Genomic DNA, 16,743 nt, shown 5'->3' with positions numbered 1-16,743 from the left:
AAAATTTGCTCACGCGAGCTTTACATCAAAGTACATAGGAATTTTGGTTATTTGAAACCTCACAGCAGCGTTCATAGTTTGTTTAGAACATTAACTTTTATTTTGTAGCTACTTAGTCGGTGTATTTACTCTACCATTTGGTACCTGTGAGAGTCGTTGTGTTTTAATCGTCCTTGCCGCGGTCACTGTTCAAGGATGACGGACGATACGCAGATGGAAGAAAAAGAACGACGCAATTTATCAGACCAAGATAACACAACTTCTGGTGTGAACCAGCCTACACGCAACAGACCTCATTGTAAAGTACTATTATTGGATGGTGAATGCGTTATCATACCAGTTGACAAGAAAGCCAAGGCTCAGGTGGTGATAAATGAACTTTTTCGTCACCTTGAACTGAAGGATCTGCAAGAAAAAGAATACTTTTCTGTATATTATGTCGATGCAGCTAGCGACTGCAAAATATTTCTTAACCCTTTCAAACAAATCCGAAAGCAGCTTCCAAATGCTTCAGGTCGTACTGTGTGGGAGTTTTTCTTTGGAGTGCAGTTCTATGCTACTCAGATAGACATGCTTGGAGACGAGGTTACGCGATACCTGTACGTGCTACAGATATGCAGGGATATTAAAGAGCGGCGGATAAATGCTGACCATTCTACAAAGCTACAACTGGTGAGTCTTCTCGTACAAGCTAACTGTGGGGATCATGACCCGACCGAACACGGAGACGGATACGTCGATCCGTATGTCGACTTGATTTACAACCAAGCTGAAATCCCAGTAGGTCTGTCCAATTCTGTTATTGAAATGCACAAAGAGAAAACTGGGTTTAATCCAAGTGAAGCTGACAACTCTTTCTTTATGATTGCTAAAAATCTTTATAGATTTGGCCAGCAAGTATTCCCTGTTCATGACCGTCTAGGCCAGTCTGGCCACATTGGAGCTTCACTTGTTGGGTTATTCTTTCACAAAGATGGTAAAGAGTTTATGAACATTGAATGGCAAGATGTGGTGACTGTTGGGTATCGTAGGAAGAAGCTTCGTATCAAGTACCATCCGAAAGGGAGCAATGATGAAAAAGAGGAAGTGCTTTATCTACGCTGCACTGATCCTAGTGCAAAGCTAGTTTGGAGAGGGTGTGTAGAACAACATACTTTCTTTAGGCTGGAGAGACCTAAACCACTTGTGGATCACAGCATCAAGTCTTGGTATTCCTTCAACCGTAAGTCAGAGTTCTATTTCTCACGCAGTAGAACCTTGTACCAGATGCAACGTGCTGAACGAAGGCAACCCCAAAATTTTCAACGTTCTCTGTCCTTGCGTCTGTCAGGAAGGAGTCTACCAGATAGGCAATCCCGTAGAAATGAAACAATTCGTGACAAAGAACCTTCTCCAATTGGTCTACCTGACAGATCATCAAACCGAAATGAGACTTTGTATAAAAAAGAGTCATCTACTTCAATGCCACACATCAAAGATGGACCCAAACAGGATGAGCCAGATAATCGGGAGCGATCTTTAGAACCCGAGCGACCTCAATCAGTCCCACTGCAACAGAAGATCGAGGAAGCTCTGAAAGAGAAAAGAAGTGAGATTAATCTTGTGGTTGATGTAGAGCCAACAAAACCAGAGGCAACTACAGTGGAAATGTGCCAGCCAGATGATGACAAGAAATCAGAAGCTGAAGAAGAACCAAGAGATGATTTAGATGATCAGTCACTGGAGGTTAAAGTTGAACACACTACAACTGATATTGATATAGTAATAGAAGCTGAACAAGAACCAGAGCAACTACATGATACTTTGGAATTTAATGTGCTACAGAATCAAGCTGGAGAAGACAATGATAGTGGTGAAGATGATGAAAAAGATGAAGCCAATGTGGAATTTAGTGCAGCTGAGAAACGTTTATCCAGCTTTGTGGTTACCCTGGAAGAGACGGATGATGTGGATGAGCCTGAGTTACCTGAGGCTGCAATAGCCTTTGAAGGAAAGTATCGTAGTGATTCGATAGTCACAAATGACCTAGGTCCGGTTGCACAGTACATCTTAGAAAAGTCTAATCCTCAAGATGGAACTGTTACTGCTACTGCAGTTGATATTGAAGTGCGTACACCCACACCAAACTATGACCTTGGTACCATACAAGAGGCAGTGGAAATTATAAAAGTGGAAACAGCCTCTGGGAAGGAAGTTGAGATTATAAATGGTCATAGCCCAACATCGGACAATAGTGATATTTGACAAGAAACTCTGTTTTTATTAATTAAAGTTGTTGCTTTGTATATCATTTTACAGCTTTTTGTACAGGCAGTGACCAAGTATTCACAACACTGATCAGTACTATAGTACATTTACTACAAATCATGTACACATATTCATAGACAATGTACGCATGCACCTACTAATATCAACTGTTACTGCTCATGCGCGTTTAATCGAGTAAACTTGCTTGATGGCTGCTAATCTTAAAGCCCTGCAGCTCGCTGGAATAAAAGAAACTAAATGTGAAATTGGCGCGGGTGCGTACACTAGGGTGCTGGAAGTATATTATTGTGGAACAAGCTTCGCTGCCAAACAAATTCAACCTTCAGCGCGCCTACGCGAAGGACCCCAGCGAACCAAAGACAACTACGTTAAAGAATGTCAGCTGTGCATAGAGCTACGTCACCCCAACATCATACAATTCATCGGAATCTACCACAGCAGTGACTCCTCACTTCCTGTGATGGTGCTGGAATACATGAACGAAAGCTTAACAGCTTTTTTGAAGCGATGTCCAAATGTTCCTCTGGCTACCAAAATGTCTATACTGCTGGACACATCATTGGGTTTAAGATACCTCCATTGCCAGACTCCTCCAATTGTACATGGTGGCCTGTCATCTGACAACATTCTGCTTACAGCCCAGCAGGTAGCTAAGATTGATGTCAGCAGTTTAGTAGTGGCTAAGGTAGTGGATATAGAGAGCAAGAAATCTCAGCTAGGGACAGTGGACTTCCTTCCATCATCTTCAACTGAAAATGATATGTCCCTTGACATTTTTTCATTTGGTGCGGTAACCCTTCATGTTGCTACACAACAATGGCCTACACCAGAAAGTACGATGTCAACTGAGGTGGAGCGACGTCAGTGCTACATTGATCAGATGGAGACAGGATGCATGGAGGAATTAAGGTCACTGGTAATGACATGTTTGGATGATGATCCTGTGCAGCGTCCAACCATCATGGTCATCTCAGAAACAGTTAAGGAGATCAAACAATCATCAGTAAGCAAAGCACAAAATCTACTTTGTTGTTTGTTGTTTTACACACACCTCTTGTGTATTAGTTCTTCCTGTTCATTACAGATGTCAACAGTGACTTGTAGTGTAGAACACTCGAGCAATCTCACTAACAATGTTGTGCTGACATTAAAGGGGTCTATCTACTCTATTGGGACAGTGGAAGAAGCAGCAAAGAAAGAACAGTTAAGACAATATTACTGGTGTTGTATAGTAAATCCGTTTCACTTTTAATAGTGCTAGACTGCTGCAGCCATGGCTGGAGTCTCTGGTAAAGGAGACAGTTGAAAGTGAAACTCTGCATACTGCACTGGCTAAAGTGTACATTGATAGCAGTAGTGATCCTGATCAGTTCTTAAGGTAATTAAGGTGTACTATCACTACTGTGTACATTATTGGTAGTGTTTAACTGACACTTTTGTGTCTATACGTGAAAACTGTTTTTAGAAGTTTTCCTTTTTTTAGAGATGCTGTATAAAGTGTGGCCTGTTGGGACCAAACTCTTGATTACTATCTGTGTGACTGTAAATGTTACGTAGTGACTTTGTGGTTGCTATTATGAAGTGTTTTAGAGCCAGGTGGTATGAAAGTTGGGAATTATTTCACATCATATTGCATTTTCAAAGGTTTATGTAAACTTGAAGCAACATCAATGACTGATGTCTTTTTGTCATTTGGCCACAATGCACTCAAGTATATATTAATACAGAGCTTTTTTTTTGAGGGAGAATTTTTTTTGAACTTCGAGGATTAGCAATGATGTATAATACATATCTACAGAAATTTCTCCCTCGTAATTTGATCAAAGTGGCATTATTTTGGTTTTACAAATGCATAAAAGCTCCTTAAGATGCAAAAATATCCCTCCTCAAAATTTTGGATGTTGGCAATCCACAAAAAAGTTTCAAAATACATTGTTTTCATGACTTGTTAAAATCAATAGGTTTAGTTGTATACACGGTATGTAGTGAATGTACCATTAGAAGTGTTGATGTTTACAGTATGTGTATTATCATAGCTGGCACTCTGTAACATCATTGTAATCTTCTTTTTGACCTTATGTACTTTTTATTGTAGGGAGAACAAGTTTTATGATAGCAAGTTAATTGAGAAACATCACAAAAAGGAAGGTTCCTGTACAAAATCTGAACAAGGGAACGGTGATGCCGAGGTATGTACATGCATTTGTGTTACGTGTATAGTATGTCATTGCCACATGACCACTTTGTAATTGTCACTGTCACAAGGACTCACCGTTCAAGACTGAGGCATGTGATCTAGTGAAGCAAGGAGACATCAACCTTTGGACCACAGCACTGGATCCTAGTAACCCTAATAGGAAACAGCTAATTGACCAGGTAACCTGCATGCAAATTTTAACAATTACTTGTACAAATCCATTATTAGTACCATGTAGTATCTTACGGTATATATATATGTTAGCTCTTAAGCAAGCCTCGAGCCACTGAAAGTTAATAACTTCCGTATTCTACCACAATAAGCCAATTATTAGGTGCCTGGAATTGTGTATTGATTCTGTTCACATCATGGAACTTAGCTTTAAACATACATGATATAAGATTGACATTGTACTTGTACATCCTGGGGTTGGAGGATTTTTTCCCTTTCTTTGGCCCCTTTTCTATTACACCTTATTAGCTATAAGTCATTGAAGTCTAAGTCCTTGTAATTAGATTAAGTAATTCTAAGGCAGCAGCACAAGTTGCTGTCAGACCTTCAGTGCTGGTAATTGTAAAATGTTAATAATAACTAGTATATTAAAAATTATAAATTTAAAAATAAAGTAGGAATCCAAGCGATAAAAAGTAGTGAAAAAAGAGAAAAACAATGGTAGCTATTACAGCATAGCTCGGTGGGAAATCCCTACTTTGGCATGACATAGCCATTATTTTGTGTTCAATGCCAAAGTAGGAATTTCCCACTGAGCTGTGCTGTAATAGCTACCATTGTTCTTCTCTCTTCTACTTTATTTTTAAAATTATAATTTTTAATATACAAATTTTTTTTGTTGTTAAAGTATACAGCAGCTATAAGCATGTGACTGTTCTATTAGGGTGACTGCTGCATTAGAGTATCTCGAGTCATGTATGCTTGCCCCAAAAGGGGCGTAGTTTCAATCGATTATAGAGTATCTCTAGTCAGCCTTCAAAATTGAAGGTGTGTGGTCACTGAAATACAGCTAGTGCAAATGGGGTGTGTCATCGTGATTTCAATTGATTGTGTAGAATGAAGAATGGGCATGATCTTGTGACCTATCGTGAAGCTATCTAGTAAAAGTACCTTCATACAGTACCCTCCATTATATCAGAATATATTCCTCTGTACAATAACGTAGTCTAAGTGCCTTAAATAATCTTGCATAGCGTCTATTATGCTGCTTAGAGAACGTGTTGATACGGAAAATTAACGCCTCAATATGGTTTTGTTGGATGAAGAAGAAGACAAGTAGCCTGATTGAAGATAAAAGAAAAGACAAGACACAGATGGCACACACTCGTTGGAACCCCAAAAGGCACATCCCACTGGTGAGTTTGTTATTATGGCGTAAAATGGTGGCCGTCCACTCCTTCGTTTGGCCTCTAGGCTTGCGACTGTGGTTGGTCAGTCAGGCAGTCAGTCTAAATTCCAAGTTTTGGCGATTTTTAAAAATTCTGTATCCAGCCACCTGTAAGCGTTTTGTTGTATTTAATGCTGTTTTGTGTATTATATGGACTAGTACTATTCCGTAAAGGTGATTTTCGTCTTGTAAGATATCTCTAGGATGATTTTTAAAGGCGGAATTTTGGGCGGCGCGCAAAAATTTCACCTGGATTCCTGCTTAAACAGTACTTAAACGGTACGACTGTACTGTTTGATAAATACTTTAGGTTTAAGGAAGAAAATCCATCCCTCCTGGTGGAAGACCGAGCGTGGCCCCGACTAGACATTGGGTGACCTGCAGTTAAAATCCTGGGATTGGAGGGATCTTTTTTCCTTACTTTGGTCCCTTTTCTGTTATACCTTATTAGCTATAAGTCATTGAAGTCTAAGTCCTTGTAATTAGGTTAGGTAATCCTAAGATTGCAGCACAAGCTGCTACGTATCAGACCTTCAGTGGTAGTCACTGCAGAGTGTTAATAATAATAATGATGTGTATGATGGTGCGATTATCGGGCAAAGAAATTAGGTTTGGCAAATTTATCCTCTGTTTTGGCAGAGCAAAAGGTTTGGTTTGATGACAGTGTAAAAGCATTTAGGACATGATTTGATGTATTAGAACCAATGACTGGAGGACTGGATTTATTTTGGTGAATCATTTACTGTATGTTTGAAAATTTTATCTACACAAGGTATTATGGTAATAATAACACACAGTTTGTGGTTGAGGTCACTGTGTTGACACTATAATGTTTGTCAACTCTAAACTTGTTTTCTGCATACAAACTGGCCACCTTCTCAATGCTAACGATGAGGTCAACAATTTTCAGGCCACTGGTTGCTATGTGTTATATACACATGTCTTGTTTCATAGGTGATAGAGACCGCCATTTTTCAGACAGATGATGCAGAGAAGGCATCTGTTGCAGTGAAGGCATTCATGATGGCTGACCTGCCCAATGAGCTGGTTGAACTATTAGAGAAAATGATATTGGGAAAATCGGCATTTGCTGACAATCGGTAAGTGTGGAGTTATTGTACTAAATATATGTACATAAAATGTCATGGTATATGGATGGGTAGATTAGACACTGGAGTTGGGAAAAAAAAGGTGTTATCATTGTAACATGATAATACAGTGGAACCTTGTTTAAATGAGCCATCTGAATAAGAGCCATTACCTTTCTATTTATAAAGAACTGTTTTTGAGAGATCCTTGTAGACCTCTTTACCACCAATAGGCTTTTTTAGTTAGACTTGCACAATGATGTAACAAATGATGTAACTTCTTGTATCATTGATGTAATACACAATACCTGTGATAATCAGTGATTCACTTACAAGTAACATGTGTTAATTTAAAAGTATTACTTCCACACAAAGTGCTAATTGATTACACATGCTATGCACCCATTCTCTTCATCACTATAGACACATCAGGGTCAGTATATTTGAAGGGTGTATAGATTGAAAGTACATACGCTGATATCTTGCATTCTAGTACTTCCTTAGCAGGAAGGAATCGACCTTCCAAAAATGGTGTAATGTTCATCCTATCCTTTTACTGTGTAGTGTTCTTCCCTAGTAAAGTGTAGTGCAACCTGCTCAGGAAGTACATGTATGTATGGATATTGAATTTATTACAACTAGTTTGTACTGTCCATAATGGATATTGAACGTAGGCATCAATTGTTACTACCAAGAAAAGGAAGATGCTTACATATTACAAATCTCACATTCAATGCTATTAAACCATTACACCATCGCAGACAGGGAACAGTGTGGCTTTAAGAAGCACATTATGACATACAGAGAAAACACTAGCTGGAATCCATTTAATCACTTTGGTCCCATTTAAAGACACTATCACAGAAGTGTATACCACTATGGTGTACAGATAGACTGTATTAACATTTGCCACATGTGATCTCCATTAAGGACTTATCCACTCTGGGAAAAAATCTGAGTAACCTTACAACGTTCACAGACAGCCATTAATTTTTATACCAATAGCAAGGTGTACATCAACGGAACAAAGTTTAACAATGCTGGAAGTTATCTTGGAATTTGTATACAGTATCACAAAATAGTTTCAGCTTTAAAAAATACAAGTGTCAGTGGAAGGTGCATGGCTCAAGTGCACTCCTGAAAAATAAGAAAAATACACATTTGTCCTGTAAAAGGAACAACTTCCTTATTACAATGTATAATTTGTTTGGGATGGTGTTTAGATGTTCTACTTATATGTCATATTCATTGTATAGTAACTTGCAGAATTTGTTGATATTGACTGCAATCAAAGCAGATCAATCCAGGGTTATGAAGTACATTGACTGCCTTGACAATTTTGATGCTCCGGACATTGCTAATATTGCCATTTCAACTGAATTGTATGAGGAAGCATTTGCCATCTTCAAGAAGCAAAAAGTTAACAGTTCAGCGATTGATGTATGTCTAGTTGTGTGTGTGTGTGCGTGCGTGCGTGCGCGCGTGTGTGTGTGTGTGAGTGCGTGCTAGGGCTGAAACGGATAGTAGTTTTTACTATCCGGATATCCTGAACAAAATCTTTCCAGATATCCTACGGATAGTAACATCATCACTTGCTATAAAAGCATTGTATATTTTGTTGTGAACATGTTTGTTTTACTAGTACTTTAGAATAAACATAACACTTAAATGAAGATTAAGTAAGTTTGTAATAATGTTTAACTGGATCAAGGAAACATTAACATAAAATTGCTTCAAATTATTAGAAATTATCCTGATGGCATCAAATCACTATCCGGATAGTAAATTATTATCTGGATATCCAGATAATACGGATATCTGTTTCAGCCCTAGTGCGTGCGTGCATGAGTGCATGCATGCATGCCTATATGTGTGTCCATGTGTGCATGTAGTGTGTGCGTTTGCGTCCATGCGTGCGTGTACTCTGTGTGTACGTAAGAGCGTGAATACAAGACTCACAGACTGGTCACTCAGACTGGACACTTAAGGCAAACTCTTAACAATAATTCAGACATTATATAGCTATTGTGTAATGAATTAGTAACTTTCAAACCCAGTGTATGATTCCAGTCTGCAAAATTCATCAGAACGTCATGTTCATTGTAAAATGAAGTCAAACTATCTAACAGAAGAGTCACATAAGAAACAAAGGCAGAGAAATTTACCACCTTTTGCAAGTAATTGTGTGCATACCACTACTCCATATCTGTTTACAAATAAGTGCATGGAATTCTATTTTCTATTTGAGTATCATCTCAACTCCATGTGCTGTAGGTACTGATAGCTCATATTGATGACATGAGTAGAGCCAGTGAGTTTGCTGAACAGTGTGATGAGCTAGCAGTGTGGAGTGTACTGGCTAGAGCACAGCTGAACAAGGGCATGGTGAAGGAGTCCATTGACTCTTACATTAAGGCAGATGATGCCAGTGCTTCTAGTGAAGTGATTGAGGCTGCTAAAGGCAACGGTAAGATACAGTACTGTTCTGTTTTCAATGAGGGTATTTCTTCTCTCTTTCTGACCACCTAGTTTTCTAATAAAATAGCCGGTTTGGTTTTTAAAGTTCTCTGATGTCTGATTTTTTTGTTGTTATGAAGTGGTGTTAATCTCTGGCTAATGCGTGCATATATATGTGTGTGTGTGTGCGCGCACACACACACACACACACACACACACACACACACACACACACACACACACACACACACACACACACACACACACACACTTGCTTCCCTGGATAACACCAGGTATACCCCATCAGTGGGTATCTTCTGCTAATCAGGGAAGCAAATGCTAGCTGCCCATGTCTTACATGATATAAGGTGCCCACACCTTCATTGGTGAGGCATGGTATGTAGCCTCCCGCAAATTGCTTACTGAGAATTTGTATGCTCTGACTTGTAGCACCTGAGCAGTGAGCACACAGGTGTCTCTGGTCCACTGGCTGAAGGCATTGCTTTGTGTGTGTGCTTGTGTGATTAGTAATATTGTTAAGATATGTGGTGCAGACCAAGAAACATGTCTAAGATGTAATGCTGTACCAAATGTAATCATTAAGTCAGTCTGTGATATGTGACTGTTCATTTCCCATTAAAAACAGATTGTGGTGACATTCATTCAAGTTTGATGTAAAATAAGGTGTTCATGTTAGAATGCATTTTAGCCAAGTAATTTTGTTATATAGAAATAATTGCTATCCAAAATGTTGGAATGATCACTTTTAGAGAAAAACAAGCAGTGCATTAACAAAACAGTTACTCTCTATTAGAACAGTCAAGTAATGAATTTGGTCTGTTGTAAATGTCAAATACAGGAGGTATGTATTATACATGTGTTAGTACACAAGTGTAGACACTGGCCTGTGATCAACATGGTGGACAAAGAGGGGCAGAAAGTAGTTGTAAAATGTGGACTTGCGGACTTCATATATCCAGTCAGATACATGGAATTGGCTCAAAGTACTCTAATATAACAGTCAACTGACATCATCATTCTGCTAGATGTACTCTGGAATTCTAATGCATTAATACACTCTTAACCATAATTTGCACTGAGTTATATGTCCAGTGTCCAGACTAGTGATTCTTCCACACTGGAACAAGACCAGGCCACGTCACTTACCCTGACTATTTTGCTTGAGGTATTGCTGGCTGGGATGACTTTTGAGACTTTACACTAATGTTATACGCATGACCATAACTAGAATGCACAAAGCTAAAAAGACATCTGGCTATCTACAATTGCTTTGGTGCTCAACAATTTTCTTAGCATCTTACGCACCAAACAAGCACTCTTCAAGTCATTTTTAAATCAAGCTTCTAACTGCTGTTGTTTACCACTTACAGTGTATTGTATGTAAACTAAAGGTGTAGAACAAATTCTTGCTGTAAAGTACATGTTGACCACAAGTGAACACATTCAACTTATAAACATCCTGGCCGCCTGGCAGACTCCTGTAAGTGTTTGAGCGTCAATCGGATGGCTGCAGGTTTGAGGCCGCCCAGGTCCAGTCATGGATTTTTTATCTTTTCTCCACCTTTCAAACTTACTTTATGTAACAACTGTAAACAGGCTGTAGGACACAGACCTTCAGCACTTGTGCTGTAAAGTCTTAATAAATATAACAATGTCCACTTGGTTCCACTTTTGGGGTACTTTGTGAAAATAAAATCACCCTCTAAGGTTCCTATGGATACAAATACTTGAATTAACAAGGTGAAAACATCCTGATTACCTGGCAGACTCCTGTAAGTGTTTGAACGTTAATCGGATGGCTGCAGGTTCAAGGCTTCCCAGGTCCAGTCATGGATTTTTATCTCCTTTCTCCACCTTTCAAACATACTTTTTGTAATAACTTTAAACAGGCTGTAGGACCAGCAGTCCTACAGACCTTCAGCACTTGTGCTGTAAAGCCTTAATATATAAACAACTAGACCACGCAGTCCAAGTGGTAGAGCTAATAACTTGCAAGCATGACTGCATGAGGTCTGTTGACATGATTTTTTCTACTGATTAGCCTACCTTTTCACATTCTGGTGTACAAGAAGGAACCTTAGGAAAATAATTTAATATAAAGATCAATATCTTTTCGCTTTGATCAAGTGATGAATTATAACATTATTTATAGCACAAGCTATATCTACAGTACACCTAGCAGGTATACTAGAGGAAACCACTAGCAGGTAGCACTTTAAGACTGCATGATCACGTTAGTAAGAATAGTCTGTTAATGATTGTAATGTGAAGTGCACTTTGATGTACTCTAACAGAGCAGTCATACATTAAACAGTCACCACATACTTATAGCACTACTTCTGTAGTGATTGTATTGACTATATATACAAGTGTACAATTGTGTGTGAATGGTGCTATAATGGAATAGTCTGATGTTTTGATTTAATATGAACTGTTGAAGAAGTAAATGTTATATGACTAGGGGCAGGGAGGGGGTGACGTATGTCATACAGGACGATGGTACTGTATAGTAGGGACCTCAAAGGAGTACGTAGGTGTGGCCCATGAAAGACATCACCCAAAAACCAGCCTCACGTTTCCCTGACAACACTGAAGCAGTATTGGTTAGGTAAAACTAAGCCCAAACAAGCCTTCAGGTCAACCGAAAATGCTTTCTACAAGTTGCTATGAATTTTTTTTAAATTTATAAAATGGAGTTTTCTGCTGACTGACTGACTGACTGACTGACTGACTGACTGACTGACTGCCTGACTGACTGACTGACTGACTGACTGACTGACTGACTGACTGACTGACTGACTGACTGACTGCCTGACTGACTGACTGACTGCCTGACTGACTGACTGCCTGACTGACTGACTGACTGACTGACTGACTGATGCCTTCATACAAGCATAACTTAATAACGGTTAAGGCTACGGGCTTGATTTTTTCATTGTTCGATGTCACTTCGGCCCGAGAGGTGCCTTTTGGCATACCGCAATGCATTCTTCATGGACTTACCAGTCTCCTCCTTTGCAGACTTCTTTGTGTCTCATTCATCTTTGCTGACAGCGAAAAGTGTTTGGTTTGGTGGTAGCACGTGATGCTTCTCTTCGTAACAGAAAATTGTCTGTATTTTTCATAGTGGCTACTTTGATTGCAGAGGTGCTTTTCGAACAGTTCTTGATTCGTAATGCTGTGTAACGGGTTGAACATAGCTGACAATGAAGTGTATTGGATACTTCGCTTTTCAGACGATAATTGATAGTTCCATTTCTTTCTTTTGATATGATATGCATGGGTTCACCAGTCAAAATAATTTTATTTTGCAAATAAGAGTTAACAAACAAGTACACAAAAAATTGGAGTTTTCAACTTGAGTAGGGACCATAGCACATCAATAAAAAGTACTGAAACAAACTGGAGTATTAAATCACAGTAAAATAATAAGAAGTATTATATCCCTACTGTGCATAGTATCTTGAGTACAGTAGGAATATAACACTTCCTTATTATCGTGCACGGTCCCTATTCTAGTTGAAAATTCCAATTTTTTGTGTACTTGTACAAGGGTTATGGTTGTGTATTTACGTTATGTGTGCTGCAATACTGTAGGTAACTTTATGGATTTGGTGCGATATTTACAAATGGCACGGAAGAAGTCCAGTGATGATATCATAGGGAGAGAACTGGCATATGCCCTTGAAAAGATTTCCTAACCAGCATACTTGACATTTTATTCGAATTGTTTATGTGTTTTTATGTTACAGGTCAGTGTGTGGTACACGATCGCACACATATTAAATTACTATATAGCACAACTGTGGTAATTAATGCATATTAGTAATTCTTTCTTATATTTAGTTGTGTAGGTGGGGTGTTATGGGGTAATACCAATGGCTACTTGAAGTTGAAGAGATGCACTGGCCGGATGTCATGCACAAAATAACATCAGAAACTCACATCAGAGTCTACCTATCCACTAACCTAGTCTTCATCCCAATGACACAACCACACAACTGACTCTCTGCCAGTATTAATATTTAGGTCATGTGACTGACTATCAAAATGCAACAATAAAATAATTAGCATGCGGCTCTAAAATTACCATGTGGGTGGGTGACAGGAAACAAGGAATCTACAATTGGTGACCTAATATATGCAACAGTGTCCTTACACACTGTGTTACTCTGTATGAGTAGTCCATTTCACACGTAGCTATTATTGCATTAACAGATCTTGCCTGTAACCTAGTATGCACCGCTGTACAAGGCACTGTGATACCATAGACTATGTGTAGGGGAATATCTATGGTGATACGAGCTTGATTGTTGATTAGTGCTGATGAACAGTGGAAAACGGTGAACATTTACTTGAGAGCTCTTAACTTTGCATCCAAGGGCATGTACATCAGTTTCCCCACTACTGAAAATAGCTCACTGCAGTACAAATCAGAAACAGTCAAAATTTTACCCCAGCCATAAAAGCTTTCCATTATTACCAGTCATAGCGAGATGAAACCATTAGCTAGATGTTCTGCAGTCAAAAGTGTAAACCCCATGTCAGTTATTACATAAGTTACGCAATCAAACCCAATCCCACAATCGAAGTGTATTAAGATCGGGTACTGGCGTGCAGTAGGCTGGGACTGGCGATGGAGGACGATCAGGAAGGATTAAGTGATGGTAAGAAACAGAATTGTGTATCTTATAACGTAGTGGTAATAGATGAAGTAATTATTTATCACGCCACACTTTTATATATCTGTACTCAAACCCTAGTTTCGTCATGCACCCTTTTTCTTTTGTGTACGTGCGTCTGTGTGTGTGGGAGAGGGGGATTTGTGCAACCAGATCAACAAATTTTTGGGATTGTTGACTAGTGCTGATGAATAGCAAAGGCCAGCGGAAAACGGTGAGCATTGGCTTGAGAGCTCTTAGCTTTGCATCCAAGGACATGTACATCAGTTTCCCCACTAAGTGGCCTTGCTTTCATGATCTAAACAGTTGTAGATCTGACTGCACAAAACTGCTTTTGAAGGTCCGTTTATTGCCCCCATACAAAAGAAGACAAATGGTCTGGGCACAACACCTCACCCATCATATTGGGTAAATTTTATTTCTCAACATTTTCGTAGCCGCTTTTAATGAAAGGAAACTATTGGTGTTGAAATAATTACTGACAATTTAACCAAAAAATCTTGACAAGCAAATTTTCATAACACTCAATTCCAACATTTGAATGATTATCTCAGTGTCAAATCTACTACTGTATCAAACAGTACAGTAGCACTGTTTAGTAGGGTGCAGTAGGATGTGCGTGTGTGCCGCTTGCATAATTCGTGTTTGGAATTTCACATGAGTCTCAATAGTTAGTTGTAACACAAAACCAAAGAACATTAAACTTTACTAGCGCTCAGTAGATCTTTATATAGCGATTTACGTTAGCTTCAAGAAAATCTACATTGTTTTGAAAGAACCCATATTAGGTGAAACAGTGATTTTTGTTGCTATTTTGCTAAGAAATCCAGGGGCCCTTACAAAGCAACTTGAATTAACTCTATTAATATCCACTAAGACCCAGTGAACCACATTGTTGGCCGGTTTTGTGTAAAAATCAAGTGGTATGCATTGTATGTCCTACCTCCTCTAAAATGAATGGTATACGCCAAAGCGCTTCCATTAAAAACCATCATAGAAATATCATACAGAATATTCTTAGTACTTCTAACATCAAATTCAGCATTAAAAGCACTTACAGATGGGCAGATATTGAATCTAAAAAAAATTGCCAAAACCCAATTTTGGTCTGCTTGCCGGCCTGCCAGCCTGACCACAGTCGTATAGCTAGAGGTCAAATGAAGAACTGCATAGCCATCATTCATTCCACAATAACAAGCTCATATGTGGCATCTGCCTTTCTGACTGGTTTCCAACTCGAAGGTAGAAAAGCCCATCAGGGGTGTGGTCCACCTGAGGCATTTTCATTACAATCTATTTAACTGAACGCAAATAAAAATCACCATAACAAATGTTCTGGTTCTGGTGAGTGTCCACCTTCTGTGCTTTACCTATTATTTTAATGGTCATCTTTTCTGTATACAAGGAAACAAAACATAGGCATTTATTATCTGTATTAAAACTGGAGCATATTTAGACACCACAAAACTTTTGAAGTGTTTAATCTACTGCAAGGGGGAGTAGATATGTGTAACTGCATACATAAAATGATTGCATGGGACCACGCTCTTAAATGGTCCAAACACGCCACCACCCTTGTAATGATCAGATCTGAATGGCCACACCCCTTAATTATTGTAGAAAGCAAGGCATGACAAATTAATCTATTGTGTAGCTCAGTGGTAAGATCGATATACTCTAATAAAGTAGTCACAGCCACAAGTGTATTTGTGACTATTGGCTATGCTATGACAATGAATGATGGTAGCTATGTGGGAAAAATCCCTACTGTGGGATAGAACAGATGGTTATAAGATGCCAATGTAGGGACTTCCCACAAAGCTACCATCATTCATATTTCCTTGTGTCACTACTTTTTATTGCCAGAACCCTACAATGCCAAGTAGTGATTTTCCCACATAGTGATTCATAATTACTACTTTTTATCACTGGAACCCTACTTCATTTTAGTAATGCATCTATCGGTGATTTTAAAGGTCCACTGAAATGGTAAAATACAGTTTTGACCACAGTCAATCTTTGTTACTAGTGTTATGAGTTAATAGTTTAGCAGATTATGCTTTGCTCAGTAGATATAGTTTGCTGTGATTAGTGAAGCATCACATACACAGAAATGTCATACTAGCCATATTGACTTGAAAGATGATGAGAACTTGTACTGTAGCTACGTAGTTCAAGAGAGTGGGTTAGTAGTGATAAACAATATCCATGAAAGGGACTGTAAATCAACAGTACAGTAGTTGGAGTGAGTGAGTCCACGTTTGTTTCTAGGTATACAGATAGGTTGGTGGTTTGGTGGTTAAGAGGTGTCTTCTTCTATATTACAAGAGTAACCTGAAACATTTCTTGATGATAGTACAATTATTCCTACTAAACAGGATCCACTTTACGTGCATACACTGTATCATTTTTCATCATACAGTATGATAGTACTGTATATTGAGGTTGATGAAGGTTCTGGCCAATAACATCACACCTCACAATACCATCCTGATACCTTGGCTAGGTAGACTGACTAATGCCTTTAGACAAATGTAACTCTTTAGCACCTAAGGCTATGGGCTTGAATTTTTCACTTTTTGACATCGCTTCAACCTGACGGGTGCCTATTGGCATACCGAAGTGTATGTG

The 16,743-nt window shown here is 38.8% G+C and overlaps 3 protein-coding genes across 3 annotated transcripts in view; all 3 read left to right on the top strand.

Moving 5' to 3' along the window:
• The first annotated feature begins 56 nt into the window (after window positions 1-56).
• On the top strand, window positions 57-2,438 carry LOC136259690 (band 4.1-like protein 5). The gene has a single exon (XM_066053196.1). The coding sequence runs from the start codon at window positions 196-198 to the stop codon at window positions 2,242-2,244; it is 2,049 nt and encodes a 682-aa protein (XP_065909268.1). The 5' UTR covers window positions 57-195; the 3' UTR covers window positions 2,245-2,438.
• A 17-nt stretch (window positions 2,439-2,455) lies between these two features.
• On the top strand, window positions 2,456-13,271 carry LOC136259691 (clathrin heavy chain 1-like). The gene is made up of 9 exons (XM_066053197.1): window positions 2,456-3,271; window positions 3,353-3,471; window positions 3,524-3,646; window positions 4,364-4,457; window positions 4,534-4,644; window positions 6,819-6,964; window positions 8,209-8,392; window positions 9,227-9,419; window positions 13,028-13,271. Exons 1-9 carry the CDS (start codon window positions 2,456-2,458, stop codon window positions 13,129-13,131), a joined length of 1,890 nt encoding a protein of 629 aa, XP_065909269.1. The 3' UTR covers window positions 13,132-13,271.
• Window positions 13,272-13,995: 724 nt separating this feature from the next.
• The window catches only part of LOC136260259 (RRP15-like protein), a 36,511-nt gene continuing 33,763 nt past the window's right edge, over window positions 13,996-16,743 (top strand). The window contains exon 1 of the mRNA XM_066053935.1: window positions 13,996-14,097. Coding sequence (XP_065910007.1) covers window positions 14,067-14,097 — 31 coding nt within the window. The 5' untranslated portion in view covers window positions 13,996-14,066. The remainder of the gene's footprint in view (window positions 14,098-16,743) is intronic.

This window comes from Dysidea avara, chromosome 7, assembly GCF_963678975.1.
Source record: "Dysidea avara chromosome 7, odDysAvar1.4, whole genome shotgun sequence".
NCBI classification, from domain to species: Eukaryota; Metazoa; Porifera; class Demospongiae; order Dictyoceratida; family Dysideidae; genus Dysidea; species Dysidea avara.
The sequence above is the reverse complement of the archived record's forward strand: the minus strand, read 5'-3'. Positions and strand labels throughout refer to the sequence as shown.

What these genes read in the sequence shown, in the direction of transcription:
- LOC136259690 (XM_066053196.1), top strand. Translation starts at nt 196, where the DNA reads ATGACGGACGATACGCAGATGGAAGAAAAAGAACGACGCAATTTATCA.
- LOC136259691 (XM_066053197.1), top strand. Translation starts at nt 2,456, where the DNA reads ATGGCTGCTAATCTTAAAGCCCTGCAGCTCGCTGGAATAAAAGAAACT. An exon ending in AGGAGATCAAACAATCATCA is followed by an intron (nt 3,272 to 3,352) that starts GTAAGCAAAGCA and finishes TGTTCATTACAG; the next exon opens with ATGTCAACAGTGACTTGTAG. An exon ending in TTAACAGTTCAGCGATTGAT is followed by an intron (nt 8,393 to 9,226) that starts GTATGTCTAGTT and finishes CATGTGCTGTAG; the next exon opens with GTACTGATAGCTCATATTGA.